The sequence below is a fragment of the Nuphar pumila genome, chromosome 17 (assembly GCF_984573655.1).
Source record: "Nuphar pumila chromosome 17, dmNupPumi1.hap1.1, whole genome shotgun sequence".
NCBI classification, from domain to species: Eukaryota; Viridiplantae; Streptophyta; class Magnoliopsida; order Nymphaeales; family Nymphaeaceae; genus Nuphar; species Nuphar pumila.
This window is the reverse complement of record NC_143265.1, coordinates 62717715-62734664: the sequence shown is the minus strand read 5'-3', so window position 1 is coordinate 62734664 and position 16950 is coordinate 62717715. Positions and strand designations below refer to the sequence as shown.

Genomic DNA, 16950 nt, shown 5'->3' with positions numbered 1-16950 from the left:
ACGTGTTTCATTTTTTCATGCTGAACCGTATTAGTGGAAATAGAAACTGCATTGTGATTGTCACAATACAATAAAGAACTGGAAATGGGCTGATGTAAACTACATAAAATATGCTTGATCCATGCAACTTCAGCAATAACGACTGCCATGACCCGATACTCGGATCGATCAATGATTTTCTGTTTCTTGCTTGCCCAGGAGATGAGGTGAAAACCTAAATAAACTCCATAGCCAGTAACGGATCGTCTCATCATGGGATCATTGGCCCAATCAACATGCGAATATGCAATCACCTTAATAGAATGATGAGTATCCACATCAATCGGTTTAGTGTAAATGAGCCCATCATAAAGAGTACCTTTGATATATCGAAGAATACGTTTCACGGCTTCCATGTGTCTTGTCTGAGGCCTATGCATGTACTGAGATACCTGATTTACAGATAAGATCAAATCAAGTTTAGTAAATGTTAGGTACTGAAAAGATCCAACAATACTTCAATATTTTTCAGGATCAGCCAAATAATGATTGTCTATTGAATCTGCATTAAAATGTGAGTGAACAACCATTGGAGTATCTACGGGCTTATATTGTAACATCCCACTCCGCTGCAAAATGTCGCGAGTATATTTTTGCTGAGCAAGGACAAGACGATGTAGTTGTTGGTCCACTTGCAGTCGAAGAAAAAATCGAAGAAGTCCCAAGTCCATGTGAAATTTCCCATCTAATAACGACTTTAACTTAGTAATTTTGTCATCACTATTTTTTGAAATAATAATGTCATCAACATAGACTAAAATAATGGTGATGTCGGACTGTACTCTCTGTACAAATAAGGTCACAATGACTTTTCTCAAAACAAAGCATCTTCACAATAATACTAAAAGTGTCAAACCATGCTCGAGAAGCTTGCTTAAGACCATAAATGGCCTTTTTCAATCTCAATGCAGTGGTGTTTTGATCTCCTTCTGGATATCCATGTGGATGCTCCATTATACACTTCCTCACATAAATCTCCATGCAATTTGCTTTTTTAACATCTAACTGAAATAAATTTTATCCATGTGATACAACCAATGATAAAATAATTCTGAATGTTCCAATCCGAACTACAAGACTGAAGGTCTCATTAAAATCTAGCCCATGCTCCTAAGTGTAGCCCTTAGCTACAAGTCTGGCTTTTAAGCATTCAATGCTACCATCCGATTTACGCTTGATTTTATACACCCAACGACATTGAACAACATTTTTGTATGTAGGTCTAGGAATGATGTCCCATGTGTGGCACTCATGAAGTGCAACAATTTCATCATTCATCGCCTCTATCCAATGAGAATTTTGACTTGCCTCAGCAAAAGACTTGGTTTCTTGAAATGTTCAAGGGCTGAAACATTATAAAAGTCCAGAGAGAATGATTCATAGCTTACCCATCTAGCTAGTGGGTTTCTCACACAAGTAGACATACAAATAGAAGGATTGGCTGAAGGATGAGTGGTCAGACTGCTATGAATTTGTTGCTGAATTGCACCCGGAACATTCGCATCTAAAGATGCATTTGTTGTATGATTAAGAACTGACTCGCTAGACTGTTGTGGCTGATCCAAAACAGGAACAATGTGAGACACATTTTGCTGCACAGACAACATTTTCAGACTGCGATGATGTCATGTTATTTGTTGTTCCATGGCAAACAGGAGGCTACTGTACCATTTTTCTTCTGGTATAAACATGATCAAAAGATGGAAACTGTGTGGAATGGACTGCCCATATGCTGTGAGAAGGAAGGACATCAATTGTGTTAAACGGTAAAGGTGCAGCAGCACTATGATTTTCTGCACTTGGCACACTACGAGATGAAGGCCAAAACGATTGCAAAAGGCTGTGATTAGTTGGCTGTTGCATGCTGCCACACATATACTCATGAAAAGTAACATGCTGTCATCATATCCAAGGAATTGACAAACTGTTGCCTTGGGAGATAATTTGTTTCTCAAGAAACTGTGAATATAAACAAAACATTGTCAGCCATATGCTTTCAATCGAGAGTAGTCCGGATGCGCTCCATAAAGCAGAAAATAAGTCTATTCTCTTCCAAGAGTAGATAAGAGCATTCTGTTTATCAAGTTAACTGTTGTGTGGAAAGCTTTCGACTACACAACAGCTTTTGGCTATAATCCAGCTTTCAAATTTGCATCATGCATCATTGTCAAGGTTGTTTCAACTGCATGCCAATGATTATGTTCAGCAACTCCGTTTTGTTGAGAAGTTCTAGGACAACTCACGTTTAATACCATTATCATGTAAAAAACACATGAAGTCATTTGACATGTATTCACCACCACCATCACTTCGCAGGACCAATTTTTCTTGAGAATTGAGTTTCTACATATGATTTGAATTGATAAAAAATTCATATGAACTCAAAGAGTGCAATAGGAGAGGTGAGATGAGATGATGAGAGGAAAAAATGGGGCCTATAAGTAGATGAGAGTTAGGCTAGGGTTAGTTGGGCTTAACAAAATTAAGAGAGAAAGAGGGTGTGTCAGCTAGAGGAGAAGTGAGAAGCATCTAAAAGCTTCACTTTCTCTTCATGGTTACCCTAATTGGGTGGCTCCCACCTTGTCCCCTACCTCCACTAGGGAGGTCGATCCCTATGGAGAGAAGTAGAAGCTTCTCCAAGCTTCTCTCCCTCCACATGGGTCACTCAGATTGGTTGGCTCCTCTACTTATCCACTTGGCCACTTGCTTTCCTACTTGTTTGCCCACTTGGTCTCCCACTTGCTTACCTACTTGGTCTTCCACTTGGCCACTTGCCTTGGGCGCCCCCTCCACTTGGATCTATTCCAAGTGGAGCTAGGTCCATGACCTAATGGGTCGACCCAAATCTAGGGTCCCCACTAGGTCCACTCCCAAGTGGATTTAATTACTTTAATTAAATTAATTCTAATTTAATTACAACAAGAAAAGTCAAATATTAATTTAAAATCCTAATTAAATGTCAATTGTAATTTAAATGCCTCCAAAATTCCAATTTTAAATTGCCAATTTAAATATGAATCAATCTAAAGGTTAGTTCAAACAAAATTAGCAATTTAAATGGCCATTTAATTATAGTCCATAGTTAAATGCCACAAAAATAAATTTAAAGGCAATTTAAATATACATTTAAGGGCAAACATATTTGGGCAAAATTCCACTTTTTATTGATTCATTAATCATGGAAATTCATAGAAATTCTCAGATTTTACAGTCTGATCCATTTGCATCGTATGTCCAAGTGGAGCTCATTTCATCTGCCACTTCACCTTTTAGTGTAGCCAAATATTGAGATATTAACTCATCATTGATTTTAAAGAATTCAAAAAATAATTGTTATATAGTCTTATCATTTCTATTTTGATTGACATGCCATCAAAGAAGTTCTATAGGGAGTTAAAAGGTTAAAAAATATCTAGATTAACTCTTGTGTGGGTATGAATCAATTGCGGACATACTAACTTATTTATCAATGACTTTGTGAACAATATGATCTTATATATTAATAAAAAATTTAACTATATTTGAAATCAAAATTCTCAGGTATTGTTAGAAATAAATATCCACAAAATGTGGCTCGTTGACTGACCTTATTGTACATGAAGACTTCCAATTGTTTTCTTCTTTAGATGACTACCTTGTACCTGACTGAACCTATATCTCACTAATAGCATTTTGCATCAAGAAAATTTTAGATAAGAACTACTCATCTAATGAGCTCATGCAACCACTGGCCATTGTCATTCAAAAGTTATCAATGCACTATTATATTTTAAGTAAGAAAGTGCATATTTCTTTTTGTGTCCTGGGAAAGAGTGTATTTCTGTTTGTGCACTGTGATGCTTCTGAAATGAGTATTTATGTTTAATGCCTGATTACTTGAAGATTTTAAGATTATTTAATGGATTATGTGAGCAAAGTAGGAAATAGATGATGACAATTGACAATACATGCAGGGACTTGATGCGCTTGGTCTTGCAGCATTTGGTTCTATGACTTCTCGTGCTATGTCATTGCCATTTGCTGTACCTATGTGGTCATCATCCATTGTTGATGAAGAAGATGTCTCAAACTTGAGAACATTATATCGCCTTATGTTGCTATTTTCTGCGTTTCTGCAGAACAAAACTTCAAGTGCAGTAAGTGCCTGGCAACCTTTTCACCATGTTTTATAACATGATCCATTTATATATGAAGGAAACTTGAATCTAAGAGGTGGTACCTGTAATGAAATATGCGGAATTAGGTGCAAAAGCACCAAACAAGTCCAATAGTGGACAAATACAAAGTCTAAATAGGCACAAAAATGCATAAGCAAGAAGTCCACGATGGGACAATATAAAATACCTGCAAAGGGCAACACCGACAAGTAAAATATTACGGATATTATTAATAAGGTGCTTGAAAAACAATGAAAAAAATAGGAGGAACTCACCCCTATTTATATACAACACAAGAGAGGGAAGACCATTGGGATCTCCCCTTATAGAGTCGTTGGGGAGCTCGCAACAGTCATGTTTATGTCAGTTGGGGCTCCAACGACTCTATGAGTGGGACCCCCTAATGGCAAAGAAAAGAAACTAAAAAAAACAAAAGAAACTAAAAAAAAAAAGAAAACGTAAAATATAGTTGTTTCTAAACTTTGAGGGGGAGTATTAAAATTAACCGAAAGTTTACCAAGGAGAAAAATAAATCGAGGAGCAGGAAAATCTTTTGTAAAGAAATCCGCCAACTGGTACTCCGATGTGACATACGACAATGCAATAGTTCCTCTCAGATATTCATCACGTACATGGTGAAAATCCATCTCGATATGTTTAGTTCACTCAAGGAAGGTGTGGTTGCTTACGATGTAAATTGCGTTCTTATTGTTGCAGTACATCTTCAAAGGTGTTGAGATGATTATTCCCATATCACTGAGAAGACTTTTAAGCCACACAAGATTCATTGTTGTTGGAGTCATTGCACGATACTCAGCTTCAGTTGAGGATAATGATACTTTATGTTGCTTCTTGCATCTCCGTGAAATCATAATCACCTAAAAATACATAAAAACCGGTAGTTGAGACTTTATCATTGGGATATCCACCCCAATCAACATCCGTATAAGCATGTAAATCAAATGAAGAAGATGAGGATAGAAAAAACCCTTTGGTTATAGTATTCTTGATGTGTCTGACAATTCTTAAGACAACACTCATGTGCACAGTGGTAGGAGCATGTTGAAACTGGCTGACGGAGTGAACTGCATGAGCTATGCCTGGCCAAGTGATGGATAAGTGAGTGACCCAACTAGTTGGCAGTAAGGAGTTGGATCTTCAAGCAGAGTCCCATCTTTCAGCTTCAATTTAGCGTTAATCACTTTTGGGGTTTCTATGTTCTTATCATTTATAATACTAGACTTGGTACGAATATTAGCAATAAGTTTCATTTGAGAAAGAATGTACCCTCTGGGAGAGTACCCAACTTCAATACCCAAGAAATATCTTTAAAAACCTAAATCAGACAAATCAAAATTTTCTTTTAAAATATTTTTAATATCACTAATTCCTTGTTTGTCACTTCCAGTGATGATCATATCATCTACATAAAGTAAAAGAATAACAATCATAAAACTTTTAACAAAAAGAGCAGTGTCAGTATAGCATGAATGAAAACCTAGATGAGTCATTACATTACTAAATTTATCATGCCAAGCTTGAGGAGCTTGTTTTAGATTATATAAAGCCTTTTTAAGTTTAAGAATTTTACCTTTTTCAATACAAAACCCCGACGAAGGATTCATGTATACCTCTTTATTTAATTCACCATTTAGAAAAATACTTTTTACATCTAGTTGGTAGATGGGTCATTTTTTAATAGATGCAACTTGTATGAGTGTCCTAACACTAGTCATTTTAGCTACCAGAGCAAATGTTTCTTCATAATCAATTCCATATTCTTGACAATACCCTTGTCACTAACTTAGCTTTGTATCATTCTAGAGACCCATTACTCTTGGTTTTAACCTTAAAAGCCCATCTACATCTTATAGATTTCTTTCTTATCGGTAACAAAGTTATTTTTCGTGTTTGAGCTTTTTCAAGAGCTTTAAGTTCTATATTCATTGCTTCAACCCATTCTGGAAGATTTTTTTGCTTCATTGTAGTATGTTGGTTCATGATAGGAATGTAAAGCTATTAGGCATGACCTATATTTTGGTGTTAATGTATCATAGGATACAAACCTATTTGGTGGGTTAGAGATACGATTGGATCTTTTAAGGCAGGTTTCTTCTAACGACGAATTTTGAGAATATTTTTTTAAAGCATTTAAAGGATTCCTTTGCTCACACCGAGTATAAATTTGTATGAGTTTATCAACAATATCATTATTTCTTATAGATGGTTCCTCATTTTCATCAATTGAATGCACATTATCATCACCATTTTCATTGTCATTTAAGGTATTATCCCTGATGTCATTCAAAGAATCATCACAAGAAGTCAACCCTTCTTGTGGCAAGAGATCAATTTAAAAAGTATAATCAACTTCATTATTTTCCTTGGTTCTCTCAAAACCATTTTCATTTTTCAAAAAGGTTACATCTTTAGAAACATATAGTTTGTTACTCTTAGGGTCAAAACATCTATATTCTTTTTGGTTTTCTCCATCACCTATGAATACACATTCAATGGCTTTTGAAGACAATTTATTTCTTTTATGCAAGAGTACAAAACACTTACAACAAAAATTCGCAACTGCTTGAAATCAGGTGTTCTTTCAAATAACTTTTCATAAGGAGATATGTTTTGCAAGGATGATGAGGCCATTCTATTTATCAAATATGTTGAGGTTAGAGCGGCCTCGACCCAAAAACTTTTTGGAATACCTATAGAAATAAGTAGTGTCCTAGTGGTTTTTATAATGTCTATGTTTTCTTTCGGCTAATCCATTTTGTTGGGAAATTCTAGGACATGACTTTTGGTGACAAATCCCGTTTAGTTCTAGATAATTTTGAAACTCATTTGATAAGTATTCACCACCCGAATCAGATCAATAATAGAGATGTTGCTTTGAAATTAATTTTTGACAATCATATGAAATTTTTAAAAGAAAGAGAACACATCAGATTTGAAATTAAGAAAGTATATCAATACATATCTGGTGAAATCATCAATAAAGGTAATATAATATGAATATCCTCCTTTTGATATGACGAGAGAAGGTCCCCAAACATTCGAATGCACTAATTCAAAAGGTCTCTTAGAGACAAAGGTTCTATTAGGAAAGGAGAAGTGAATTTTATCTTTCCAAATATACAATCTTTGCAAATTAATTTTTTTTTCATTGCAATTTTTTTTTTCCAAAAGAAAGAAGATACATCTTTGAGAAGTTTGGTTGTCCAAGTCTTTTATGCCAAGTTTTAATATATTTATCTTGGACATAATTACAAAAAGAATTTAGAGGAAGATTTAGATAATTCATGAAGTAGAGATCTCCCTTCCTATGGCCTTGCCCAGTCTGCTTCCCGGATCGGAGATCCTACACGGAGCAACCCATACATGAGAAGGAGATTCCTCCTCCATGATCGAAAAATTGTGAAATGGAAAGAAGGTTTAAACTTAAGTTGAGGAACAACCTTCACTTTTGGCAAAAAAAAAATTGAGAGGAGTTTAAGGTTCCAATACTTTTAATTTGCAAAGATGTTCCATCGGCAGTTGAAACATAGAAAGTTTTTGAATTTGTGCCTAAATCAGATAAACCATTCTCATAAGGTGTCATATGAAAGGAGAGGAAAAGATGTGGCTATTGCTGTAACGACCCCAACTTATCCTCGTGAAAAGTGATTTTTTTTAAACAATTACGAAAATCAAACCCAAGAATCCGACGCCTCACAGACTTAACAATTACCAAACCACAAGTTATTGTATTGAATCAACCAAAGAAATAACCAACTTTATTATCCAATAAAATGAATGTCATAGAACAAAAATAAATAAAGTATGCAACACAAAGCCACACTGTCAAGAATATCAGAAATTGGTCACGCAACTCGCTGGCTCCATGTGGCAGTCACCCCAATCACTGAGCTCTTGGTCCTGAAAAACATTTTGAAATACCGAGTAAGAACCAGAAATTCTTTGTACAAATTCCTCTAATAATCCAAACAGAATGAAAAGAACATAAACCAAATTCATGCATAAATTCAGAGGAATATCACAACAATTTCATAATTAATTTATCATCCAAGCTTTTAGAACAAATATGCAATAACAATTTTCATATGAGACATAATGAGTGAGAATACATGAATTAATGCAGAACAGTAAAGATGCATGATTCAATGCACATGCATGAATAACTTATTAAGCTATTATCAGAGTTTTCCTTTGCATGCATTTTCTATTAAATGCACACAATTTTGGTTCCACTTTTCATTAAACTTGTGGATACTGAAAATGCGCCCAACAATTCCTGAAATCCAAGATAGGTTTTTGGTTGTAGCTTAACACACAATTTATATTTTATTATTGGTTTTACACTTGTTTCTCGACTGATATTTGGAATCAACACCATCCATCAGAATATTAGAAATCAACATTTAATGTCGGGATATCAGGGAAATCAACATGCACTCAAGGCACTTTTTTGGTATACCAAAAACAACAGTGTCTCGATGTAGCTGGAGATTTGAGTAACATTTGAAGTGCCTCCGATAATTGAGTTTGTTTACTGGTTCTTCTTTCCTTGGTGTGGTTTCTTCAATAGAAGCTACCTTTTTCTTTGGGGTGTCATATAACTTGGGACAATTAGGTTGTATATGACTTGGCTCATGACAATGATGATAAATAACCTTCTTGTAGCCACCAATATAGCTATTTTGTCTCTCAAAGTGTGGAGGCTTGTAAGTTTTTACATGAATGACAGGCTTGGACACAACTAATACTTCATCACCTCCTTTTATCATACCAAAACGAGTCTCTTCTTGGCATATTTCGGCAACGACATCCTCCAAAGGAAGAGGCTTAGATCTATGAAGAAGAGATGATGTAACTTGTTCATATTCGGGCCTAAGCCCATGTAAGAATTGGAAAAAGAGAAAAAGTGCCCTTTTTCTATTTGCTCTTTTATAATTCAACATCTTCTGATGCAGAGTGTCCTGAAGATCCGAACATTGAAGATAAGTTGGATCCAAATCCAACTCACCAGACCCGATCCAGGATGCGATCTGTTGTAGATCCAATCATGTAGGATTATCTGAGTCCAATTGGATCTCAGAGAACCAAAGTCCATTTTTTTTTGCATTTTTATTTTCGATTCTATTTTGTCAAGTTAAGGAATCATATTAAGTATTTTTTTTTATTTTTATTTTTTTAGGTGCCAGATTCTACGGATCTGGATAGTTCTGGTGCCTTGTAGGATCTTTTTGTGGCACTAGAGTGTGTATGGGGATTAAGGGTAGTTTTCTTTTTTTTATCGCATTTAATTTAATGCTTTTTGCTTGTGGGTCCATATATTAACATTGATTGGATCTTGCCTGAGATCTAAACATCGTTGGACCCATATGGGTGGCACCACCTAGTGTGGACATCTATGGCCCTGATTTGAATTCCATGAAGGGCTGTAATTCCCTCATGCTAAAAATGGCTTAGTCAAGCCTTGGGAGAGCCCTAACTTGGGGAAGGGTTCTCTCTCTTTATGAGGCCCCTTCCCATGATTGATAAATGCTAGGGGGGCGTCCAGCAGAGGAGGCTTGAATTTTGAAAAAGAGAAGAAAGGAAAAATCGACTTTGGTGGTGTGAGAAAGGACAAGAGTTCTGTGGGTGAAAGACCCTTTCGTTGTTGCTGTTTACCTTGGTGGAGGCTGTTGAATATCGTGTTCTTCGATCTTGTGGCTGCAAACGAGATAACACCGTCCCGAACTTGTTATCTTTTGCTTTGTGTATTGCGTATTTTCTGTCTTGACTGATAGATTCCGTGTTATAGATTGTCAAATAACTTGATACTTCAAATACTCAATACATAAAATAAATGCACAGTGTTTATAAGCTTTACACCACAAAAGAAGTGCAATAAATGCAGTGTTTATAAGCTTTACACCAAAGAAAGTGCAATAAATGCACAATGTTTATAAGCTTAAGGAGACAACTCCTTACTATAATACATTCATACAATGGGCTCACATAGCCCTTATTTATAAGCATACTTAAGAGACGTTGGGGATCAGCTCAACGTCATTCTTTTTAAAACTGTGTACACAGTCAGTGGTTGACTGTTGTACACCGTACACAGTCAGCCACTGACTGTGTACAAAAACATTATATATAAAAAAAATGGGAAAAAATTAAAAAAATAAGAAAAAATAAAAAGGAGGAATTACAATCATATTAAAAAACATGAATATGCGTAAAATGTAGAAATGACTAAAATACCCCTACAACCAATACAAGAAAGAAATATATATTTTATATATACATGTAGATGGATACATGTACATATATATGAAATATATATATGTATATGTATCTTCTTTTTTATATATAATATATATATAGAAAATACATTGTCTTATAAATTACAATTTAACATTACCTATATCACATACGTGTAATAACCAATGCATATCTCCTTTGAGTGTGTGAGTGTGCACATAAATTACACATACTCATCATGCATACATGCTCACAAAAATATCAATAACCGAGCCATGATCACATTCATAATTGCACAGCCAGTACAATGAAATGCTAATATAACAGTTTACATATTCACCGGGCAGAAGTGTAAGTTTTTGCATATGCTAGGGAAGGTGGTCAGGTTTACCAATCCCGGACCCGCCATCCTCCTGGCTAAATAGTCAATTCAGTCCAGCCGACTGAGCCTGTCAACCATCCCAGCCGACTATGCATAAGCTTTCATAAAAAAATTTGGTTCGCATAATGCTATGGATCCATACCAGAAAGGAAATCATGTGGGAAACACATAAGAACCGACTAACATGAGCAGTTTGATTTTTCAGAATCCATGATTACAGGTAACATTCATAGGGACTCACTCGTAATTCAAATGATAAATCTGTTTAACCAAACCAGTTATATACATATGTTGCAGGAACAAAACTGAAAAATCTCAAGCATAAGCAATATTTTCAGCTATTACGCATGAATGGAATTAGTATTATGGATAACACTAACTATGACCACCATATTTAGCTTAATGCCCGTGTACCAACACGCATTCAAGCTGTTTAACTTCACAAATTCCGCGTCAGAACAGCCCCCCCCCCCACACACACACACACATGTAGTTTTATAACAGGAGTTTTATTTTCTGTTCAGCACTGAAACAGCCCACAGAAGGTGGGTACCTAACAAGTATTTTCCCAGTCAGAATTTCGGTTAATCACTATACAAATTTCCCAAAATCAAACTATTCAGGAAAAACCCAAATCAAGTGTCTACCGAACACCCTAAGGTTTCAGACCTTGACTATTTATATGTTTACCAAGAAATTCTTAAAATGTACATGCTTTAATGATATAAAACTGTGTAAGACCATACATGATCACATGAAATCGGATGAACTCAATTCTGATAATTAAGAAAATGAATAGAAATCAAGTCTGATAACAGGTAACTAAGACATCTGTATTCAGATTGAATATCAATTAATAACCACACAGGAATATATTTGATATAACCAGCACATTAACATATAGTCTTTTATTATAATATAAATTCTGGTTTGATGACAGAACACAAAGTTTCATAGAAATCAAATTTAATCACAGTTCAAAGGACAAAATCATAGGTAATCGAATTGGATGACAATCTACAACGTAACTGTCAAACCATAATATAGCCGACAGTTCTACACCTCCTAAAAACATATGAAATTTATAATCCCATGGCATAAAAAAAATCCGTCTGAAAACTTCATAACGATTTATACTGTGCAATGCACATAATGCACATTGTATAACCTGCCTAAATCAGGTTATACATGACTCTTCTCATACACATTCAAAATAAAGAAACCCCATGCCCTAATTCGTATACCCAAAAAGAATTTGGAACAACATAGATTCGAGTTATCAATTCCAAGATCGATAACCCCCAAATCTGACAGATTTGGGGTTTCTAGGTTAGGGTTAGCCCAGAGAACCCCAAAATCCATGTCACCACGACCGGAACCCCGACTCACAACATTGGGTTTTCCGGTAGCCAAGAAATGCATTGACATGCTTCGTAATGTGAGAAAAGAATCGGGATTGACATGCTCATAACATGAGGGAAGAATCGGTATTCCCCTTGTCCGACCCAACCACAGACAGATTCAATCCACACCTACACAGAAAAAGAAACAGAACCCTACCAATTATACAACCATTCTATTGAGATTTGAACTTGCAATGACCCAATAGAAAGTGTCGTGCACCAACTACTCTATCCAGTGGAGCGGAGACTCCGTTGGTTCTTGAAAACAAAGAAAACAGCCACCTACAGGGTTTCTATGGATTCTCATCTCGAACAAATACACATAATCAAATCCATATTCGATTCCTCACCCAGATTCAAAAGAAGCACCGTACCTTTTTTTGTTGGTTTTCCGATGACCGGAGACAGCCGTTGCGAGAGAAGGGTCGGCTGATGTCGCTTTCTCTGCGGTCGAGCCTCGTCAGCACTGCCGTGAAGGGGCGATCGGGAGGGAGAGCGAGAAGGAAGAGGTGGTGGCCGACGACTGATGCTGCCTCTCGAAGAGGGTCGTCGACGATGGCAGCAACAGGTAATCGGGAGGCTTGCTGGCGACGAAGCTCCCACCGGCGTGCGCAAGAATGACAGAGAGGGAGGCGAGCGACATAGTGAAGAGGGAAAAATGGCAGAGTGAAGGGGAAGGCTTCCCCTTTTAACGAGACGATCCCTTCTCCCCTCCGGAAGAGATGGAGGGAGTCGGTTACGCCTTGCGTAACTCCCCTCTCTTGATTTTCTGCAAGAATCGTGCCCTAGGCACAATTCTTGTTTACGGAACTTTATAAAACCTCACACGGGTTCGGGTTCGGGTTCGGGTCCGAGCCCCGCGACCCGCGACGTTGGATCCATTGTTAAAGTGGATCCGGGTTGCCCGTGAATGGCAGATCCTCAGTTGGATCCATTTGGGTCCGACTATGGATTCGACCCATCATACATAATTTTAATTATTATTTTTCTTATAACAAATAATATTAGTTATTTATTTATTTTAGAATTGTTATTATACATATACTTTAATACCCATTTGTAGGTTTCTTATGGATCCGGGTAATGAGTCCTAGGCCCAAATCATATAGAATCACTCAATTTTTTTGGGTATTACACACCTGTTATAGACTTAGCTTCCGCGCGTGGAGATCCAATTGGATCTCGGATCGCGAATCGACTCATATATCGATTTACACCATTTTGGTATCAGAGCCTCATAGTAGGATCTACACCATCTTCACTAGCAACCCATTTGGGTTCAGGAAGAGATAATTCATCCCATAAGGGACTAAGAGTGCTAAAGTAATCACGGACACTCATATGCCCTTGTTTGATGGTACATATTTTTTCTTGAAGAAAGAATTGCCTTGCAAGATCTTTTTGTGTATACATACTTTTCATAAAAAAACCATGCCTCGTTTGCCTTGCGGAATTTAGCGATGTTGACACATATTTTGAGCTCAACATTGTTCATGAACCATGCGAGAAATTTGGCATGTTTACTTTTATAATCTTCTATCTTGGATTGATGGTTTTCAATAGCTTTTGTGCGAGCATTTTCTTCTAAAGCCTTTTGTTGTGCTCCTTCCATCTTGGTGAGTTTGAGTTGAGGTTTCGGAATAGAGCCCATCACATATCCCCAAAGCTTCTTGCCTTTGAGGTTATTTTTTATGGCGGATGCCCATATCATGTAATTGGTACCATTCAACTTGAAAGAAATATCAATCTTTTGCTCATTTTCCATTTTGGCTTAGAGAGAAGAAAGGAGTATGGAAGAACACGGAAGAGCTCCTCCACTTGAGTTACCGCAAGCACGTCGATTTTCGAATCACGATGTTTCAATGGTTACTCTTCAAGAGACCAAGAGCACAAGAATTAGGTGCAAAAGCGCCAAACAAGTCCAATAGTGGACAAATACAAAGGCACAAAAGTGCATAAACAAGAAGTCCACGATGGGACAATATAAAATGCCAGCAAAGGGCGACACCACCAAGTAAAAGAATAGGGATATTATTAATAAGGTGCTTGAAAAGCAATGAAAAAATAGTGGGGACTCACCCCTATTTATATACAACACAGGAGAGGGAAGACCTTTGGGAGATCCCCTTATAGAGTCGTTGGGGAGCTCCCAACAGTCATATTTATGACCGTTGGGGCCCCAACGACTCTACGAGTGGGGCCCCTAATGGCAAAGAAAAGAACCTAAAAAAACAAAACTAGAAAAATATAAGAACAACTAATACAAAACAGATTATATATATATATATATACATGAGTATATATACATACATATATATATTTTAACAGCACCTGCCTCATTGCAAGTGCCTTGTAGGCTTCTATCTTTCTATGCAACATTTTACCTTTTATCTTTGGCTCACCAACCATAGAAGGGTCCAAATATCTTAAGGTGAGAATCAGAGATTTGAATCCCAACATGGAACACTTTCCTAGCTTATCGAGAAAAAAATTCCTTTTCCTTCACAAGGCAAACCATTAGGTAGACTTTACATTTTAAAGGTAGGTTACCTCATGCATTCTTCCTTTCTCCATGGGCAAATTAGTTAACAGCTTCTAGTGACATTTGAACCTGAGGCCCCCTCAGCTATGATAGCATGACCACCAATCCAGCTATCAAATATGTCTGTCGTGTTCTTATTTTCTGCCTCTGAATTTGTAAAGCATTTAGTTGCAGTTGAAAATTTAAGTTTGCTAATAGATGTGTATGAGTCGATACTCACCAGCAGCTAGCTGATTGAGAGCTGGTTTCTTAATTATGTGAAGCTGTGGAACAGGATTTGGATGACTAGTGCCAACCACCAAGTGGCACTAACTCAAATTTCCAAGTACTTCACTGATTGCAAGCATTTTGGAACAGAAAATCTTGTGTTGCTTATGATGCTTTTATATTCAATTAATTTTGATATCTTTAACCCCAGATAAATGTAGATGCCAACACCGATGCAGAAGCTAAAACTCCTGGAGAGGAGGCTTTGCTTGTCCTTTATCAACTAAGTTCTTTGCAGGATCTACTGCCTTCTACCCTTGCTGTCCTTCCTGAGGTAGTTAATTTGCAATTGTTATTTTCCTTTTGTCTTGTCCCTCGTGTTATTTCCAAAATTTCGTGGCAGGTTCCTCCAGAAGCACGACAGAAAGCTTTACTAATAGCTGCAGATATTGTGGGAAGGTTAGCATCACGGATGGTTGCAAGGACCATCCGCAGGTTCATAATTTGACCTTTTCACAAGCTCTCTCAAACTGTGCCTGTGTTAAAATTTTCAAGACGAGATGTCGTGTTAAAATTTTCAAGACGAGATGTCATTCTTTTGATAATTTGTTATTCTTCACTTTTTAAGCAGTTTATTAGTTGTGCATAAAGTTGTTCCTTCCACATCTTTTAGTGAAGTGGAAATAATGTTATTTATGATTGTATGAACATGAAAACTTAAGCCTATTCTTTGATAGGGTTTCAACATATGGAAAACTAACAATACCTATGGTATTTTCCAAAAGTGAATTTAGCCTGCTGAGTTTCTGAATGCTAGGAATAGGCATGATATTGATAAGCAGTATTAGACAGTGCGATATTTGTGTATTTGTATTTGGGTTTGGATCCGGATCCAACCTATGTATGTGTAACATGTCCAGCGTGTAATATTGGGCATTCTTGTAAATACTTGTAGCATACAAGGGTTACTTGTATAACCGTGTATTAGGTTTTATGCTTTATATTAAAAGGAAGAGATCATGCCCTTTTCAGTATGGGAAAAACGTGATCAGTTGCAATGCAGCCTCATCTCTCTCTCATCTCTGCAGTTTCCTGATTGTCAGATTTTGGAGATTTCTAACATGGTATCAGAGCAGATCTGACCATAGGGCTGAATTTTTTTCCAGAATGTGTGTCTCGAAAGACTTTTTTTTCCTTCTTATCTCTTTTCTGTATCTTTGTTCTACTAATCCTTCTTTTTCTTTTCTAAATTCTAATTCTTCTGATTTCTTCGCTATTTCCTGCTCATTTTCCTTTTCTGCGTCAAATATTTCTAAAACTGATTTGGGTTTGTGTCAAATCAGTTTTTGCATCATTCTATTTCTCTTTTCCTGTAACATCAGATCTGTGTATGAACAGATCTGAGTACTTTTCAAGATATATATATTGGTTTTGTTCGGCACAGATCTGACGTCTGGTACTGTTTCTGTCATAGCAGTTCTGCGTGTGAACAGATCTGATTATTTTTCCAGATATATATATATATATATATATATATATATATATATATATATATATATATATATATATATATATATATATATATATATATATATATATATATATATATATATATATATATATATGATGTCTGGGGCATTCAGATCTGGATTTTCTTTTCATTTTATATAACAATCGATTAATAGTCAGAGGTCGTTCCATCTGTGCATACAGACTTGCAGACCTATCTCCACTCGTATCCCATCCGTGTGTACAGATTTACAAATCTGTCCGCACGATTCTGTCATTATCATCTATTGTGTACAGACTTGCAGATCTGCCATTTTTGTCATTGTTGTTTGTTGTGTGCAATTCCAAATCAGATTGGCAGTCTACATTCCATTGATGAAATCATATCAGACTTATCTTGTGCTTCCTTTTAGTTATTTAAAAAAGAAAAAAGAAAAAAAAGGAAGACAAGACTCG

At 36.4% G+C, this 16950-nt stretch overlaps 1 protein-coding gene across 2 annotated transcripts in view; it reads left to right on the top strand.

Moving 5' to 3' along the window:
• LOC149812036 (Protein kinase superfamily protein) overlaps positions 1-15769 on the top strand; it is a 110046-nt gene extending 94277 nt beyond the window's left edge. The window contains exons 19-21 of one of the 2 annotated variants that reach the window (XM_089993161.1): positions 3993-4175; positions 15197-15319; positions 15389-15769. In XM_089993161.1, the coding sequence (XP_089849287.1) occupies positions 3993-4175; positions 15197-15319; positions 15389-15493 (411 nt within the window). In that variant the 3' untranslated portion in view covers positions 15494-15769. Of the gene's footprint in view, positions 1-3992; positions 4176-15196 lie in introns of both variants that reach the window. The other variant, XM_089993160.1, reaches the window with a different exon arrangement.
• Positions 15770-16950: the final 1181 nt, after the last annotated feature.